The sequence below is a fragment of the Alosa sapidissima genome, chromosome 7, assembly GCF_018492685.1.
Source record: "Alosa sapidissima isolate fAloSap1 chromosome 7, fAloSap1.pri, whole genome shotgun sequence".
Taxonomy (NCBI): Eukaryota; Metazoa; Chordata; class Actinopteri; order Clupeiformes; family Clupeidae; genus Alosa; species Alosa sapidissima.
In genome coordinates, this window is record NC_055963.1 from 13,446,069 (window position 1) to 13,465,322 (window position 19,254).

General features: G+C 44.9%; 1 protein-coding gene across 3 annotated transcripts in view; it reads left to right on the forward strand.

Moving 5' to 3' along the window:
* The window catches only part of espn (espin), a 55,286-nt gene that overhangs the window by 12,248 nt on the left and 23,784 nt on the right, over nucleotides 1-19,254 (forward strand). For all 3 annotated transcript variants that reach the window (XM_042097336.1, XM_042097337.1, XM_042097338.1), the window contains exons 3-8: nucleotides 3,370-3,556; nucleotides 5,043-5,225; nucleotides 7,837-7,968; nucleotides 10,525-10,756; nucleotides 12,357-12,622; nucleotides 18,858-19,016. In XM_042097336.1, coding sequence (XP_041953270.1) covers nucleotides 3,370-3,556; nucleotides 5,043-5,225; nucleotides 7,837-7,968; nucleotides 10,525-10,756; nucleotides 12,357-12,622; nucleotides 18,858-19,016 — 1,159 coding nt within the window. The remainder of the gene's footprint in view (nucleotides 1-3,369; nucleotides 3,557-5,042; nucleotides 5,226-7,836; nucleotides 7,969-10,524; nucleotides 10,757-12,356; nucleotides 12,623-18,857; nucleotides 19,017-19,254) is intronic.

Here is a 19,254-nt window from a genome sequence, read left to right on the forward strand (position 1 = left end):
ATAAGATAAGACACTAGCGCATATAGCGCCTAGCTGCTTTGGTGTTTGTGTCCCAGCAGAAGGCTTCCTCAGGGCTCAGGTGTAGGGGGAGGGTTGGGGGAAGGGAGCGACATATGGCCGGGCTCTGGGACTACAACAACACACCGCCACAGCAGAGACAGCAAGTAAGGAGAGATAAGCAAAGCCCTTCTCTCTCTCTCTCTCTCTCTCTCTCTCTCTCTCTCTCTCTCTCTCTCTCTCTCTCTCTATCTCTCACTCTCTTGCCCGGCTGAGTAGTCACAGCGCTTAGGGAGACCTGAGCCAAGCCTTTTCAAGCATCTTCAAGCCAAGTTTCTTTCTAAGGACCTAGTGTGTGTGTGTGTGTGTGTGTGTGTGTGTGTGTTGTAGTGGGGTCGGGGGGTTCGGAAAGGCTCCCTCACCATTCTGTCCTCACCTCTATGTGACTCGGCCGTCGCCGTGGAGGGTGATGTTTTGTCCAGGCCCTGAATAATTTACACAGGAAGGGCCGTTGTGAGCTCAATGAGCCTCTATCAGACCGCGAAGCTATTTGCTAGACCACATCTATTACATTACTAATAATTAAGCTAACAGCTACCCGGGTTAGTGAGAACGCAGCTGAAGAGCAGCACATGATGTGCGAATTAATTTTACCCATTAATTTATTTATTTACTGATTCAATTAGGTCATGTTTGGAGAGGAAAAAATTATTTGCATACTTTTATTTTTTTAAAGTTTGCTAGAATTTTTTGTCAATAAAGTAGAATGAATGATTAGATGGCGTGTGTGTGTGTGTGTGTGTGTGTGTGCGTGCGTTCGTGTGTGTGTGTGCGTGTGTACTCATATCTCTTTGCTTGTATGTATGTGTGTGTGTGTGTGTGTGCGCACATGCATATGTGTGTGTATTCATATGTCTTTGTGTGTGTGTGTGTGTGTGTGTGTGTGTGTGTGTGTGTGTGTGTGTGTGTGTGTGTGTGTGTGTGTGTGTGTTTGTACGTTGGCTCCCTGTGCTCCTGTGTCGCAGGTGAGTGGCCAGCTTGTTGGGTTTCGCTCATGAATGATTCATGTGTCTGCTCACATCCTGATGGCGGTGCCACTCATTAAGGGTCCTTCCTGTCTAAAATATTCATCCTTTTGCTTTTATCCAAAACTTATGCCATATCTATAGAGCGATGTCATCACTTATCATCAATATATCCAGCACATCACTGTGTACTGTGTATTTTGCATCAGTTGGGTTTTATGTTTCATTGAGGAATGGTCTTATAGTAGCCCACGTAGCAAGGCTCTCAACATAATTAATGATGTTTGCGTTGCACTTGACTCTTTGAACTCCCTTTAACCCAATGAGGGAAGGAAAACCAGGAAGGAGCTGGCAGGGAATGTAAAAGGAAGTGGTTACAGTGGGGTAGTGTAAGTTGCAGTAGGCTAGGTGACAGTTGATGACTCCACACACACACACACACACACACACACACACACACATGCCTCCCTATGCCTTCGTCGTCGTATCCACTTGTTAGTGCTGAGTGTGAGTGGAACCACTGGAGCGGTAATCCTCTTAAGCGACTCCCCGCTAACTTGTCAGTCATTGTCCAAATAAAGCTGCGCCTTATGGGATTTGGAGTGAGGAAGGGGGGTGTGGGGGGGTTGCTGCTCTCTCCCTGACCTCCCGTGGTGACGCTGGGCTAGGATCTGGGGCAGAGGTATTAGCCTCCCTGGCCTGGCCGCTGCCCTGCGCCACGGAGGCCTGCCACTAGCTCTCTCTCATGCCGGCTCACAGGACACCCACAAGGCCTATTATCTGTCCAGATTTCCTTCTGTCCCAACACCTCAAAGTATTTATGCTGTTCTTGAATGCTAACTGATTGCTAAATGGTGTAGTTCCTTCTTTTTCAAGAAAGAAGTAAGAATTTAATAGAACACTAACTGTAGGTGGAGAATGAGTTCTATGGATAATCCAATCAGATCAAGATGGATACTCTGTAGTCTTTTGAGTTCTATTCATTGGCTAGATGCTTGGGAACAAAGATGATTTTCAAATATGGCTTCAAGGGACGGAAAGCTGAGCTTTCAAAATGCAGCAACAATGCAGCAATGCAGCAAGAGAAAACAGTGTCCTGAAAGCCTACAACTTTCCAGTCATCAGAGCTGATGAGCTGTCCATTCCAACACAGTAATACGGAGATAGTTTTGTAACCAGATATGAGTTGTAACCAATGAGTTGTAACCAATCATTATTGATGATTATTATCAATATTGATCATCATCATATTGATCATCATTATTGATCATCATTATTGATGATTATTACACAGCTATTCATAATGCTATTGAATGCTCCATTCACTTGAATGGGCCTTCCCAACGTTCGGAGGTCTGATCATTTTGTATAACAAACCGTTGCTATGTATAACAGACCGCTGTCAAGGAAAATGGGTTTTGTGCTTCTGATACACATCTTTCATATTACTCCGCAAGTAGTCCGGTCACTTCTTGCAATGGAACTTCATTCAAAAGTGAATGCAGACTGTTGATCAGCTGTGTTCTAAATAAAGTTTGATTCCAGTTCAGTGTGTGTTGCAAACTATTTGTTTCTCAGCAAAAGCTATGATAAAAGGGTAACAAATAAATGTCAAGAGACATATCATGTGGAGTTTATTTTTTCATTTTGGCAAGTAGCCATATAATAAGCGGGATAATGTATAGAACGCCGGTAATTATTGGGAAAATAAGTCCCTTCAGGGCGAAGCATTGGGGTCCTTTTCGCCCTGTCAGGACTTACTTATTATCATTTACACTAGTCTTGGCCACATTGCAATCGGACTATGTTTGGACACATGAAATTACAGGTGTTTAGTTCACACAGCTGAGAAGGTGTGTGATATGCAGAAATCTACACATGTGGCATGGTTAACTCAAAATCAAATTTGAATTTATGCATTTTGGACCACTGCCTTGCTTTTGAAATTAAGTTGCATTTTTAACACAGGCCTGTTAAGACCTGCCGGCCCAGACAGTGGACTTTAGTACTCTATATAGAGGGGGCTTATTTCTGCGTAAGCAGTGTGAAAGCTGTCAGACCTTTGCTTTGTGTTTTAAGCCTCAAGGTGCACAGGCATCATGAGGTTCTTTGGGTCGACTTGATCAGATTTCCAAAAATAGAAAGCCTTTCCCCATTCAGACCTTCTAGTCCCATCGCAATTTCCACTGACCGAAGGTCACGGCAGGAAGGCCCAGACACCCCACAGACGCCTCAGTTGGAAACATAAACAGAGGATTAGCTGCCTTTTGTCGCCTTCTCACAGAGCACTCTCTCTCTCTCCCTCTCTCTCTCTCTCTCTCTCCTTCTCTCCTTGTTTACCTTGCAGCGTTGTCAATTTCCAAACCAAGAACGGTGCCACACCCCTTTACCTGGCTTGCCAGGAGGGTCATCTGGAGGTGGTCCAGTACCTGGTGAAGGATTGTGGGGCGGACCCCAGCATCCGAGCCAATGACGGGATGACTCCTCTGCATGCCGCCGCCCAGATGGGACACAACACTGTCATTGTTTGGCTGGTAAGGGAGCAGAGGGAGGATTCAGCTTTCACCTCGGGATACTTTCGTCCAGCACTAGAGGAATGTGTTGCTGAAGTGGCCCTTTCCTTTGTAATACTCTGTACGCGTTATCTTTACAGAATAATTAGTTGGTGGTTTAAGGGCCTGATAACTGTTTTGGAAAAAGATTAGCTGGGGCAAAATGGACCGTGTTATCAGCAACTAAAATGCCAACGCTGTCTGGCTAGGGAAGCCAATTAGTTCTCATACTAAGAGAGAGAAAGGAGGGATTTGGCTGCTGCCACGGTAAAGTCTGAGAGTAGTTTCTAAGAAAGGCTAGTATCACTTACATCAGCTTTAAACCGCTAGCTAAAACATGTCCCTTTGGAGGATTATAAACTGTCACTTCAGGTGAGGAAGGGTATTGATCACAAGTGAAAAACTCCGGTGTCAGAGTAGTAAAGTAAAGGTCCTACCTGATATTTGTTCCAACCATTCACTAAACCAATTGGTAGCAGAACTCTTGCTACATTCCAGAAAATTCCGAAGTTAGATATTTCCTAGTTGAAATCTATCAATATCATTCCAGCGAAAACCCGGAGGTGGGCACTATGGCGCAATTCAATACAGCGTCCATACCACCTTGGATCCAGGTGGACATAGGGACCCTGGGTCACTTCCCAATTCCACGCCATCTCTCTCTCCCACTTTCTTCATTGTCCTGTATCAATAAAAGGCAGAATGCCCCAAAAATATACTTAAAAAAAAAGATTCCCACTGGGAAAAAGTACATGCAACACCACTTGAAGGCATCTTTACTTAAGTATAAGTATATATACTCTTTTGATCCCGTGAGGGAAATTTGGTCTCTGCATTTATCCCAATCCGTGAATTAGTGAAACACACTCAGCACACATCGAGTTGAAGCACACACTAATCCCGGCGCAGTGAGCTGCCTGCAACAACAGGGAGCAGTGAGGGGTTAGGAGCCTTGCTCAAGGCTCAGCCGTGCCTACTAGTCGGGGAGCAGTGAGGGGTTAGGTGCCTTGCTCAAGGCTCAGCCGTGCCTACTGGTCGGGGTTCAAACCGGCAACCCTCCGGTTACAAGTCCGAAGTGCTAACCAGCAGGCCACGGCTGCCCCAACCTTCTAAACTTGGGTCAAGTTGCTCTATTACCCCAACTTCAATGTCCAAACTGGAGTCCGACCTCTGACGTCTGAGTTGTCTTTAAGGCAGCATCTTCACTCGTTAAGCTCAGCTAAATAAAGAAGCACCTCTGTTAGTTCACAGGTATGACCAATACATGGTAGGACTTTAACTTTATGAAGGGAGAATTGCCCACCTCTGATCTGAATCCATGACTGCTCAATTGTTTAATATCATTACCTAAATCACAAGCTATGTGTGACTTCCCACTGGCTATTTGTAACTAAACATCTCATATATATGTGTGTGTACATATGTGAACTGTGTGTATGTGCGTTTGTGTTTATATGTGTTTCCACAGATGAGCTTCACAGAGATCAGCCTGGCCGACAGGGATAACGACGGTGCCACTGCCATGCACTTCGCGGCGAGCCGCGGCCACGCCAAGGTGCTCAGCTGGTTGCTGCTGCACGGCGGCGAGATCGTTATGGACAGCTGGAGCGGCACGCCCCTCCATGACGCAGCCGAGAATGGCGAGCTGGAGGTGGGTGGACGGCACAGCTTACAGTGCAATAGGGCTTTTTGAGCTGTTATGTAAGGCTTTGCTCAATCCAGTCCTACCACTGGGATGGGGATTGAGTCGGAGTAATTTAGCCTTTGATTATTGCAAGGTGTTTTTATTCAGAGTTAGTCGTATATGCAAGGATGTGCGTGAATTATGGGGGTTTTGAAAGGTGTTGAATGATGAAGGCATCAGGGTTGTGCACAATTCAAATTGCAATTCTGCTTCCTGTTTGCTACCTCAATTGAAATGCAAGTGAAATTCAATTCTGGAATTTTGCACAAGCCTGGAAGGCATAGATTTTCAATTTCCATGGTCAACTTTTCTGTCCTTGGTTCCACAAGGGGAACACTAAGCTGGAGTGGATTGTAATGTCAAAAGTTCTTTGAGAAAGGTCTTCAGCAAAACAGTATGCTGTGGAATTTGACCACCATTCCAAAAGCTATGACACAGACGTTTGTGTAGTGAATGAGGTGGCAAGGCCAAGGGGAACACTCTCTCTGAGGGCCACATGTAGAGCAGGATGTTACTGTAATGAGGTGGCGAGTGTCTTGTTCATTTGTGAGTGTTTTGTTACCAAGGTAAATGGCTATGTTGCTCTGACCTTATTCTGCCAAGAACAGGAGATCTGTGGGCTGCATCTGAGGAATCCACTATTTGTCGCTAGCTCTGTGTGTGTGTTGTGTGTGTGTGTGTGTGTGTGTGTGTGTGTGTGTGTGGTTATATAATGGGAAGAAATCGAGAATATTTAATTTTGGTAATAGGATTATTACACAGTGACCCAGTAGGGCTGTTCCCCCAAAGTAAACCAGGTGTTGCAGAACATAAGTCTCTCAGACCTCAAGTGGCCTTAAAAGCTGTAGCTATTCTGCTGCTCAGTGGAGCAGTTATGTTGAAAATATCCCTTCCAAATGATCTCAGACAAAGTAAGTAATTTCTTTTACAAAATATTTCATATACATTATGTCATTCTTCACATGGCTTTTGTTAGCTCTTTGTGTGGGAATGACTAGTTTCATGTGCACGTTAGCACCTGTTAGGTTATTCATTGTGTGTGGTTTCTAAACAGCAGACATGCTAAGGCTGTGTAGTTTCGTTTTAAGTGGCAAGCATAACAGCACTCTTGAGACTGGCATGCTGTGCTTGTATCTGTGGGCCTTTTTGTGATCTTGTGTGAGAGTGGCTTGAAAGGCAGGTTTTATGAATGGGGGAGAAAAGCACAGCAGACAATGGCTAGTACATGCAACCCTACCCAACCGTACCCCTGTATGGAGGCTGCTCTCTGGAGGGACTATTGCTATTGTCTCTCTCCGCCAAGCTTTTGTATTCAGCAGCTGCTGTGGAAGTGGTCTTCCCAGCCTCTCATCTCTGTCTCACAAGACTGGTTCTGATAGCATATGGCTGGGAGAGGTTCTCCCACACTAGACTGGTTCTGATAGCATATGGCTGGGAGAGGTTCTCCCACACTCATGGGAACTATGGCTCTATGGACTTGTCTACGATTCCCACACAGTGTCAGTTTATTATCAAGATAACAGAACAAAAGTGCTGAAGTGCAAAAGTGCTCTGCAGTGTTTTCTAAACCATGTACCGGTAACCACAATTTATCTGGGAAATGTGTGGTTGTGCTCATTGTGTTCACTGACTTTTTTATATGAACTTTCTACCTTCTTTGGTGGTAGTTGGTTTACTCACCTGATGATCAGTTGTACTGGTTCATTCTGCATTACCTCGAGCATACAAGTGTGAATGTGACTGAGGAATGTTATTTCCTATCTGTGCTCAGCAATTAGTTTTATGATGTTTGGTCCCATGTGTAACTTGATATTGATGAGGCTGTTGTATTGGGCCTCCATCAGATTCAGCGTTTTCAGTTAGATGTTGTGCTGTTGTTTCTGTATTCCTCTCTGGAAGTTCCCCTTATTCCTCTCCTCGCTATCTCCTCTGAAGCTATCTTATCATAGGTTTGGTCATTAGATAGTACAGAATTACATGAGTGTAGTAATAAGCTCATTATTAGATACTTAGATACTGACTGTTGAACTTTCTTGTTAAGGTCAAGATGAACTTAATTATCCCACAAGGATAAATTCATGTTGTTATTGCATGTCTTGTCACAGCATAATATTTAAAGACATAGACACCACAGACACAACAGTAAACACACATAACATGCAGGGAAAAGAAAGAAAAATTATAATACAGAATCTGACATTAGGTTAAAAATAGCTAAGATTATTAAAAAGGAATTTTAAGACCTGCCATGCAGTTCAAGTGCCAGGGTTGAGGTAAGATTAAAGTGCCTAAGATATTTTTCATCATTATATCGTAAACGTGCTAATTACCAACCATTTTGTTCGAAAATTCTAAAACAACAATGTTTTTTTAATACTCTTGGTCTTGGTTTGTATAGAAATGGATATTAAGTGACACATACACATAAGAGGTTGGACATACATGACGGTTGGTAATATGTGACATTCCGATACAGTCTGACTGGCTTTGGGCACAAATTATTTATTGTACCTTGTTTTCTTATTTTTTTACGCTGCTGAAATGAAGTGCCATTTGACCTATTACCCTGTCCCCTCAGTGCTGTCAGATATTGGTGGTGAATGGAGTGGACCTCGGCGTGCGTGACCAGGACGGCTTCACTGCTGCAGACCTGGCCGAGTACAACGGACATCCCCAGTGTGCCAAGTACCTGCGCACCGTGGAGAACATGGTGAGTGCTGGGTTGTTTCTATCACACGGTTATGACATGGTGACTGCTGGGCTGTTTCTACCACACGGTTATGACATGGTGAGTGCTGGGTTGTTTCTACCACACGGTTATGACATGGTGAGTGCTGGGCTGTTTCTACCACACGGTTATAACATGGTGAGTGCTGGGCTGTTTCTACCACACGGTTATGACATGGTGAGTGCTGGGCTGTTTCTACCACACGGTTATGACATGGTGAGTGCTGGGCTGTTTCTACCACACGGTTATTCCCATAGAATAGAGTGAGGCCCATACAGTTTAGGACAGCATGAGTTTGAGGGATGAATCCAACACCCTGGGAGGAAATATAAATAAACTTTTAAAAAATAAATTGTGCTTTAGTTTCAGAATTTCAGAACAGTATGCAAGCTTTGGGTTAGGCCTTATGTTTCTATCACCTGTCCTGCATAGCTAACTGTTCCGGGCAACAGAGTAACCTGATCTTGTAACTGCCTTAACAGGACTGCTATTTTCATTGGTGCAAACACTATGTTGCTCACAGACAAGGGAAGAGTCACACACTCTCGTTTTCAGCAGTGAGGTTCTGTATGTGAAGCAGCACATGCAGTCACAGCGTTGTCTTGCGTGCCTTTGCCTTTCCCACAAGGCCCCACGGATGTCTCAACATCCCAGAATCCTTTGTTCGCATTCTGCTCTGATTGTGAGCAGGTGAGGCCCACATCTCCAGCTCCCCTGTGTGTGGCGTCTGGCCTGGGGGCAGTGTCTCTCCTCTGGAGGGATGGAGACGCTCTGTTATTTCCCCTTCTGCCTGGGAGCCAAGGCCAGAGGAACCTGGCTGTAAACATGATCATCCGTGTGCAGAGCCAAGGGAAATGGCTGGGACAGGTGCCTCGTTAGGAGGAGGGTGGCTGTTTTTCTTTGGCAGATAGAAGCTGGTGTGTGTGTGTGTGTGTGTGTGTGTGTGTGTGTGTGTGTGTGTGTGTGTGTGTGTGTGTGCGCTGTGCGTGTGTGTCTCTTTCTCTGTGTGTGTGTGTGTATTTTGGTAATTGGTATGTGTTCATTATTTTCTCTGGTTGCAGCTTCTAAAAGCTTTATTTACTCTTCAGACAATTGTTTCACAATTGTCACAATTGACATGTTATCGATAAAGCAAATAATTGTAAGTATCTTGCAAGTAATCGAGAACATTATCGACAGATTAATGCAGTATGAAAATAATAGCTAATAGCAGCCCTAGTTTGTGTGTGTGTGTGTGTGTGTGTGTGTGTGTGTGTGTGTGTGTGTGTGTGTGTGTGTGTGTGTGTGTGTGTTTGTGTGTGTGTGTGTGTGTGTGTGTGAGGAAGTTGGGTGTCCCGTGGAGCCGCATGTGACTTGGGTATTTTGAAGCAAGAGCACACATGTTGCTGAAAGTGTGCTAGTGGATAGTGACAAACTTGGCCTTACACAGAGATAATGTTCCTTGTAAACCTTCTCCTTGTTAAAAAGGTCATGTCAAAAATAATGCTAACAATAATGCTTTTGCCCGTTGCCCTTAAATGCCTGCCAAACCTTCCCTGTGTTGTCCCCAGGAGTCTGCTATGACATTTATTTAGCCCAGTAAGATATGAAACTGGGTAGGTGTGGAGTTTCTGTGCCTTATCTGCTGTGATCTGGACTGGTTTTGTGCTTTTTCAACATTCTGTGGTTTATGCAGTGCAGATTAGCAGAAATATTTGGCATTTTCCACATTTTTATATTCTGATGATTTTAACTCTGGCAATATTGCATGTTATTTTACATTATACACTTAGAATGCTACTCAAAGCACATTTCACATTTGCATGAACTGATTCATTTACAGACACTTTTATTCAAAGTGACTTACAGAAATGAGGAATTGCATGGCATATTGAAATATAGATATATAATGGTGCTTACTTGCTCATATATTAGCTTTGACTCATGCCAGCTTAGGCCCTTGAGTGCAGCCATCTGGGCCAGCTGGATCATCAGTGTAGATATGGCCTGCCATGGCCCGCTCACCTGTGCCAGGTGGCCAAAACAGGAACCTTGTGAGGACCCAGTTCCTAAAGAGGGTGCGGATCTCCGTAAAGATTCGAGACATTTATAACTGTGGCCTCAGGACGGAGGTGCTCATCTTAATCAGGGCTGAGATGAACTCTGGGCAGGAGGCCACCACTGATCCCAGATGACACAGGCTGGGGTTGATCCGTTAGTGGTGGGAAACCAGTTATCATATCCAACATCAATGATCAATGTCAGGGATCCGTTTGTTCCCGAAGCACTTGTTTCTGGCAGATGCTCACCGCACATGACTGTCTTAGGAACTTTATTTTTGTACCTTGGTTTACTTCCTGGGAAAGGTTTGCCAAAATGCTAAACACTGTATTGAAATGTTTACCTTTTCATGAGGTACCTCTTTCTTTGTTTAATGTATGAATTCAGGCAATGAATTTGTTGAATACACAGAAACACACTTGCAAACATACCCCCCCCCCCACACACACACACACACCTAGTCATGAATGCCTGTGTTACTCTCTCTCCCTGACACAGAGTGTGGAGCACCGTGTGCTGTCCAGGGACCCCTCAACTGACCTGGAGTACAAGCAGCATCCCGACTCTGGCCTGTCCTCCCCCAACGCCACCATCTCGGCCTCGGCGCCGGCGGCCCACTTCGACCTGGGCTCCCCCTCCAGCTCGCTGTCCAACTACGACTCGGCAAACTCCAGCCAATCCAGCACCGGAGAGAAGAGGAACTCCTCGCCCCCCTCACGGCCCGGCGCAGGTCAGCCCACAGCCCACAGCATGGCCTAGGCTTAGCAAGATGATAAACACACAGATGTTGCAGTATATGAGAATATGGTATATGCAGAGACAATCATTGAGCATATAAACACTGAGCGTGTCATTTCTGACAATCCATAGTTCAGTCTGGTTTGGTATATATATATATATATAGATAGATAGATAAGGGAATGGAATGCATTAGTGGAACTTATTTGGAACATACAGTGAGTTAAACTACAGCTAGTTATATTTAGATATTTTTACTTATTTGATTTGTGTGTTTCTCTTACAGAAAATGTACATTTGACAGAGACACTCAACATGCAGTACATACATGATTAAACATGCTAAAGAACTCCTGACCTTAAGTGCAAGTGAAGTTATGTAACAACACAACACAAGATGTTAGCTGATGCCAGCCTGTTATGTTTTTACAATCCAGCAACACCCTCACAGAACTACAAAGTATAGTTTGTTTGTCCTTGGTCAGATACTAATCACCGCAATGTGTCTGCACACTTTGCATATTTAATCATTTACCCATTGGAAATCATTACATAATGCAAATTCCTTTGGCCCATGACCATGCATGTGTCTTGTATGGAGTCTTGAGTTTGCTTTGAAGAGCATGCGTGTGATGTTGTCGTGGGTCATGCTGTCTTTGGTGGGCTAATGCACCATGTGCCTGTGTTATTATCAGAACAATGGTGGGAAAGCTGCTGCTCGCTGGGGTGGAAGGGATTTGGTGTAACTTTTTCTAAGTCCGCAGAGTGAGCCATGCTGTCAGAGGTGCGCGCCAGTGGGTCACCACTGGACACCGCAGCAGCACTGACCTCTAGTGGTTGTACTCTGAAGTGCAGGAAGGGAGAAGAACACAAAATATGTGTGCATGAAGGGGAAGTAGATAATCTCCTCCACCACTGTCATTAAAATCGATCATATTTTACGATTTCAGATCCATTTCTGATAGTTGCCCCACTCCAAATGTGACCACACTGCAAATTGCAAATATATCTAAAAAAGCTCCTTATAGTTCACACTACACTGCTCTGCTGCAGTGGCTTACTTTTAGCATGTTGCTTTACAGTGGTCAGTATGGGCTTCCTATTACTTTTTTACTGTCAATGTGGTCATAGAGTTTTGTATGGTAATTGCATGCAAAATTGCTAAATTTTTAATTACCGTATTTTCAAGACTATAAGTCGCAGTTTTTTTCATAGTTTGGCTGGTCCTGCGACTCAGGTGCAACATATATATATTTATATATATATATGTTTTTTTCCTCTTCATGACTCTTACATGACTTCTCACTCTTTTTTGACTGGTGCGACTTATACTCCGGTGCGACTTATAGTCCGGAAAATACGGTACAAATTAGTCATATATCAAATGTTTTTTTTTTTTTAATCAAAGGCAAGTTACAGGTGAGGTATGCATTTTTTAAAGTGAAAGTGGCATTAACAAGTATGTTTAATTTTTTATCTTAGTTCAAGTGCAGAACAGTTGAGAAGAATTATGAAACACCTGAGGACCTTTGTCTGAGCCATATTCAACAACAGTAGCGTTTTGCATGACCGCACCTTGGTTTTCTCCTCCAGGCCCGTCCGAGTCGGCCATCACAGACATGCAAACCTACATGGACATGCTGGACCCTGATACCTCGAAGGGTGATGGCGGACGAGTGAGTGAGCCACTCCCACCCCCGCCGGCCTTCCCGCCTCCCCCACCTCCTCCTCCGAGCTCACGGCCTCCACCACCCCCGTCTTTCCCAGCCCCCAATGTCCCAGAGGAGCCGTCTGCTGACATGTACCTGAAGGTGAAGAGCAACCTGCGCCACGTGGACAGTGACGGCTCTAAGAAACAGGTGCGCTGTGCAACTCAAACGACATTACAACAAACCCATACTGTATGTTTATCATCAGCTCAAAACAATGCCATGCCATTTGTGAAGTTAAAGTTAAAGTTGACGGATATTTAGCAGACGCTTTCATCCAAAGCAACACGGACTCACAACGGCCGACCGATAATCAGTTGATAGTCACAACCCACATGCTGGTGGGAAATATCATCTTCCTAATATTAATCCGTGATTGAAGATGCCCCTTGAACATATTATGGAAAATCTGGCCAAGTGAACTGAATTCTCGGAAATTACCACAAGAATGCGAGATTAAGGTGCTTATGGCGTTTCATAACTTTGATAATTGGTGCAACCTCATTTATTGCCTCACTGAACTATTTCCAGCCAAATCCTTCATTAACTTGCCGGTAGCTCTCTGGGTCTCAACCACTCCTGACATCTCCTTCACCAGCCTCAGCCCATTAACCTCTGTGATGCTAGTCCACTCTTACTCTCATCGGTGCTGACAGCTGACAGGGTCATAGTCATGGGTGGGCCAACTGAGGCTGATTAACTCACTGACCCCTGGCTATAAGAGTAAGCCTGTGAACCCACTGATTATGTGTATGGCAGCACAAAACCAGCCTCTCAATGACCCAGTTGACGGAGGGTGGTATGGGGACAGTTGAGGGCTGTGGTATGGTATCTGTAACAGGGCATTGAGCTCTTATTTGAATTGGTAGCTTTAGTGTTTGTGATTGGGGTCTCAGGTCTTGGGCTCTGTAAAGCAGTGATCAAGTTGTTAATGTACTAGATAAATGAATGAAATTGAACCAAACCTAATAGTGTTCAGCAGCATTTCATACACAAATGAGAGGTGTCGTGTTTACAAGTTGTGTGGTGGATGTTTAGACTCTCTTGTTTCTGTTGTACTTCAGAAAACATAGAATCAGCTGATAGAGGGATGAGTTGAAGTATGATGATAGCTTTCTAACAAAATGATGGGTGTTTTAACTTCTTTGATCATGTGTAGAGTTTAGCTGATTACATATTAGATCAAATAATGTTGTCGTTTCATGACTTCAGTGATGATGTTTGAAAACACAAACCAAATAGATTTGTTTTGCAGACCATGAAATGAAACTGAACCTCTGATGTATGTGGTATGTATAGACATTGTTTCTCTCAAGGTTCAGTACTCTCAAATTGCACTCAGTTGTATCAAGTAATTCTCATGGGGGCAGAGGAGCTCAGAGACGTTTGCTGCATGGCTGGCAGTCTAATTAAACGTAATTGATCTGACAATAAGAAAACCAGGCCTCCAGCCCTCTGCAGTACCTGCGTAGGTTACCTGAAGCCTTTGCTCTCAGCGTGAAAAGCAGGCCAGGCTGAGACATGAAAACCAACTGTATACATACATAGATACACATAGCGTGCTTTGACATCTTTGTAAGCTATGAATAGTGCTAAAATTATTTACCCGACTCAGATTGACAGACCGATCTCGGAATCATTTTGTTTCTGTCTAATGAAGCCCGCAGTAGCCAGCCACGCTCATCTCAATCGCCCTTTTCTGTTTGGGTGCATATTTGAGGCCAGGAATGTCAGCAGACGCTAGCAGAAGGCGGCGGTGGTGGTGGTGGTGGTGGTGGTGGTGGCAGTGTTAACGAGGTAAAATGGCATGCACCATCCTCAGTTTGGATGAGGGCCGCAGCACTGGCTAAAGCGGTCAGGGGAGAGTTTGAGAATAGGAGGGGGGATGGGGCCAGATCTCCAGTGCCCTAATGAGAGAGTGGGGGGGACAAGAGAGTGACAACCACCCCAGAGCACGGCTCCACACACACAATATTGTTATTGTGCTCCACACAGCTTAATGAGGGTCCTCATTATAGAAGCGCTACATCTGATAGTTAATTTCACTAATTAAGCTGCGGCTTGGTGCAGGCCTTTGAAAGGTCTTGCTCTGTGGGGAGCGATGTCATTGTGTAGATAAAGTGGAGATTCAGGTTCAGCTGTTTTCTGGCCGCAGGGTTCACTTTATCAGGCAGGACAGCAACCACTGTTTGTAGTTGACTTAACGTCCCAAAGGATACCTATGCAATACCTGTTCAATGTGTTCTTAGCAAGCTTAGCAAGTGATCGTGTGGTAATTTGGCAGAAAAATAGTGTTTCTCTCATTCAGTAGAGAAATTTTGTTCTGATTTTAGACAGTATAAGGTCCGCAGGTTAGCATCATATCTGACGCATCTGAAGGGTAGGACCTCCGTTTGACAAACCTCCACATATACTCCGGAGGTTATATCTGAAAGCGCTTATTCACATTCAGCTAATAGGTTGCTAATCCTCTTTTGAGTGTGATTCAAAAAGATTCTGTCGGGGTGAGGTGTTTTCAGGGTACACCCAGGCTGGATTTCAGGGTACCCCCAGGCCTGATTTTTTTCTCTCACACTATTCCTCTATATTTTCCCCAAATGTTCTGTCCACTTCTCAGTGAGGTGCACTGGTTGGCTTGATAACTCAGTACAAGGACTAATGTGAATCCTCAGCCTGTGCCTACGGTAGTACCATGTTATAACTAATTACCCAAAAGATTGTTCTGGAAAATCTACTCCCAACCCCATTTCTTGTCTGTGTGACTGCCACTGGCTTAGAAAGGGAAAGAGAGAGAGAGATATCACCAGCTCTGTCTCAGGTGTGTGTGTGTGTGTGTGTGTGAGGGGGGGGGTGGTGTATGTTCATGTGTGTGTGTGTGATGGGATGATTGGCCCTCATTAACAGTGACAGCACAAGCTTATCCCCAGGGAGACCCACAGATCCTCTGTAATTGTGTTGAATAGGGGGTGAGGGGGTAGAGGAGAAAGCACCTGAACAGTGATCCACCATACCAAGGGGAAAACAATCTACCTCGCTGGGCGCCATAGAAACACTAGCGCCTTGGTAACCACACACCCAGGCCACCACGCACGGAGCTCTCTGGCTCCAGTTTGACGCTGACTCAGTTTAGCCCCATCATCAGTGTTTACACTTCCCCCATCACTGTTTTAAAGGACAGATACACAAAATGGCCACACAACAAACATACTGAGATGACACCCGTTGTTGACATTCTCGTGTTGGAGAAAGGAAGCCCTTTGGACAATGATCTGCACTGTATCCGATACAGCACCCATGACCCGAGCACACAGTGCATTTAGCATGATTGGGCTAGTTTACTTGGCCATTCAAACCCCCATATAACTTCTCTATCAGTTCATCACATCATGCATTCACCACAGGTCTATCGTCCTGATCTCCACAAGGCTTTATCATCCACGCAGGCTGATGAAATGTTAGCCCACGGTACTCACAAGCATATCTCCCCCCTAGCTCACCCTCACCGGCACTAGGAGTAACCACAATCCCACTCCAACCCCCCCTCCCTCAGCCGTATAAAGTAATCTGCAGTCCACTGCCACCCGATCCCCGACGGCCTTGGCAAGTGCCCGCCTCTCTCCTGTGGCTCCGCTTTGCATAAGAGGGCCTCCGTGTGGGCTCCCTGCGCTCTGATTGGTTGTCGCGAGAGTGGTGATGTCACCGTGGCGGTGGAGGAGCGGTAGGGTGTTTCTTTTATTGATGAGGTGCTGCTGGGTAAAGGGAGAGGCCAGGTAGAGTGACACATGCTGAGAGTCGCGAGGATCTGGTGACACCGGTCCTGTGCTGTGCTGTGCTGTCCTGTGCTGCTCTGGTCTGTGGTGTGCTGAGAGGAGCAAGGCTGAGCTGCATCTCCAGGCTTGGCTGCTTGGCTGATCCGGTGGAGGAGGCATCGCGGTGGACCCATCATCTGAGGGGGTAAGGTAGGAATCTGATGGAGATGCCACTTGTGGAGAGAGGATCTGTTTTGAGGTGCAAAGGGTTGTTCAGTGTGGGGGAGGGGACAGACATGATCTTGTAATGAGAGTATTATGAAGTTTTGCCCTATGATGCCGTCTATGGACTTGTACCAACTGGTGTTTGAATGTCTACTCTGTGAGTTTCTGTGAAGTTTCTATGTGGAGCCGTGTTGTGGTTCAACCAGTATCGGTCTCTTAATTTGAATTGAGTTGAGATGTATTTCCTTTCTGATTTCTGTGTAGTGTGACTTGCTTGCTGGATAACCTCATAATGCTAGATGTTGAAGTTCTCCCAACAAAAGACATTTTGTTTTGATAACCAGTCGATGAATTGTTTGTTGAAAGTGTCTAAAGATGAATAAAGGTCATGATGAGTATATGATGCTGGGGATTAAAACGACGGTGAGAGCTTTAGAAGGCACCAGTGATGTTGTACAGGCCTTAGGCGGTGGAAGATGGTTGGGCAGCTGTCGTGAAGGAAGGTCAGATAGCGAGGGCATTCAGACAGCCGTTTCCCTGGAGAGTGGCAATCAAAACGCCAGTCCCTCCCCTTCTCATATGACATGTCCATTGGGAAGCGGGCCTTTGATGAGAACAATGAGTCAACAATGGCTCCATGGGAGGACAAAGGCCCAAGGGGGCCCGCACTTCAGAAAAGGATATTAATCTGTGGCGCCTGGAGCTATTACTGACCTGTTATTTGGGAATATGTTTCACTCTGCCATTGAAATTTAAACCACTACTGAAATGTTTAAAGCCACCTTTCTAAAACTCTATACCACTGATAAAATCAGGATCCTTGACATGGATCCAGTGTACCATATCTGATTGAAATGAATGAAATATTTTGGTTTTATTACTAAATTTCTACTTGGATGTGTAGGTGTCCATTTTATCTTGTAATGTTTGAGCAAACAAAGTTTATTTTTACTTGCCTCTATAGAGCCTCTGAACAGTGTAACAACCTATAACAACCTATAGACTGGCACAGGGCGCTCAAAAGGCTGTGTGTCCATGCAAATTAATTTGCATTAGTTAAAACAGCAGCTCCAGGCACAAATATAAAACTTTAGAATAACCTGTTGTGGAAAGATAGAACTATTTGGGAATTCTTCTTAATCTGTCTCTATACCACTGGAATGAAACCCCACACTATAGTAAATATTTCCCTGTGTCAAAACTTTTTGACAGACAATATTGTTATTTTCAACTACCAGGTACAGACCTTTCTTATTTCTATTCATGATGCAAATGGGAAAGGCCAAATCAAATGCAATGCAAATGCAATTGTCTGAAATGAAATGAAATAGAACCATTTAAAATATAGTAAAAAGTGGATACTCCACGCATCATCGTGTTGAACTGTGCAATCAGGTGCTACACAGTGGTAAGACAGACTATTAAGATAGAAGAGGAGACTGGAGCAAACTGATAATCTTGCAGTATTTTTTGGTCAGTGCAAAACAACGTTTCAACACACCACTTGTCAGGGTCAAAAAACCCTGTGCTAAAATATGTTTTAAACGCAAAGTAAAACTGGAGGACAATAGGGTCACCAACAGCCGGGGTCTCACACACTGGCAGGTGGTGTTTGGAACTGAGCACACACACACACACACACACACACACACACACAGGCACACACACACACACACACACACACACACACACATACATATGTATGCGTATAAGAACGCTTTCACAGGCACAAGCACACTTAACACAGGCCCACACTCAAATCAACCCCTCACCCCCTGGCCATGAGCAGGATGACCCGCACGTGACAGTGGGTTTTGGCCGCTCTAACGGTGAAGTTCAGCCCAAGCTCAGCAGTGAAAAGTCTTTTTGTTTCCTCGTGGCTTTGAGCAAATCTTCCCTCGATCACATGGGTCCAATTATGGAAATCTCTATAAGGCGCTGAGGCATGGCTTACACAACTCTGTTGCTATTTGCATAAACTTATCACACATGTAATTTTATATGGCTCAAGTAGTCATAAACATTCATCATTCACCTTTGAGAGTGTGTTTACACTGTACAAAGCAAAATCTATCCGGGCCTAATGCGGGTGTAATAACTTGAGACTAATATGAAGAAACTAAAGAATAGAGGCAGTCATGTATTGTGAATCTGTAAACAGCGTCTTGTATCAGACTTTCTGGAAAGTAAAACTGGTGGAATGTGTTAATCCCCTTTTGATTCAAATGTCTGAAGTTGGATTAAGAATTGTTTCGAGCAAATCTACCCACAGAAGGTTCTCTAAGGTCAAGCTCACCACAAGCATTGGGAAAGTGACCTAACAGCCCTCTGTTTTCATCAAAAATCTCTCACCAAATTGAGGTCAAAGCTAAAATCCTCCTCTCACACCGTCTTCCTCCACCCCCATGCAGCTGCAGGCAGGAGAGAACCCGGACCGGCTGCGGAGGGTGGACTCCAACAGGAAGTCCAGGAGCTTCAATAAGCAGCCCAGCACAGGGGACTACTACAAGGCCCTGGGCAGTGACTCAACTGAACCCCGTGCCACCAGGAGCATGGCCCCCAACGAGGAGGTAAACGCACACACACACACACACACACACACACACACACACACACACACACATGCCCACACACACACACACACACACACACACACACACACACACACACACACACATAGACGTATGAATACACACACACACACACACACACATACACACACACACACACACACACACACACACACACACACACACACACACACACACACACACACACACACACACACACATGCCCCCCGAGGAGGTA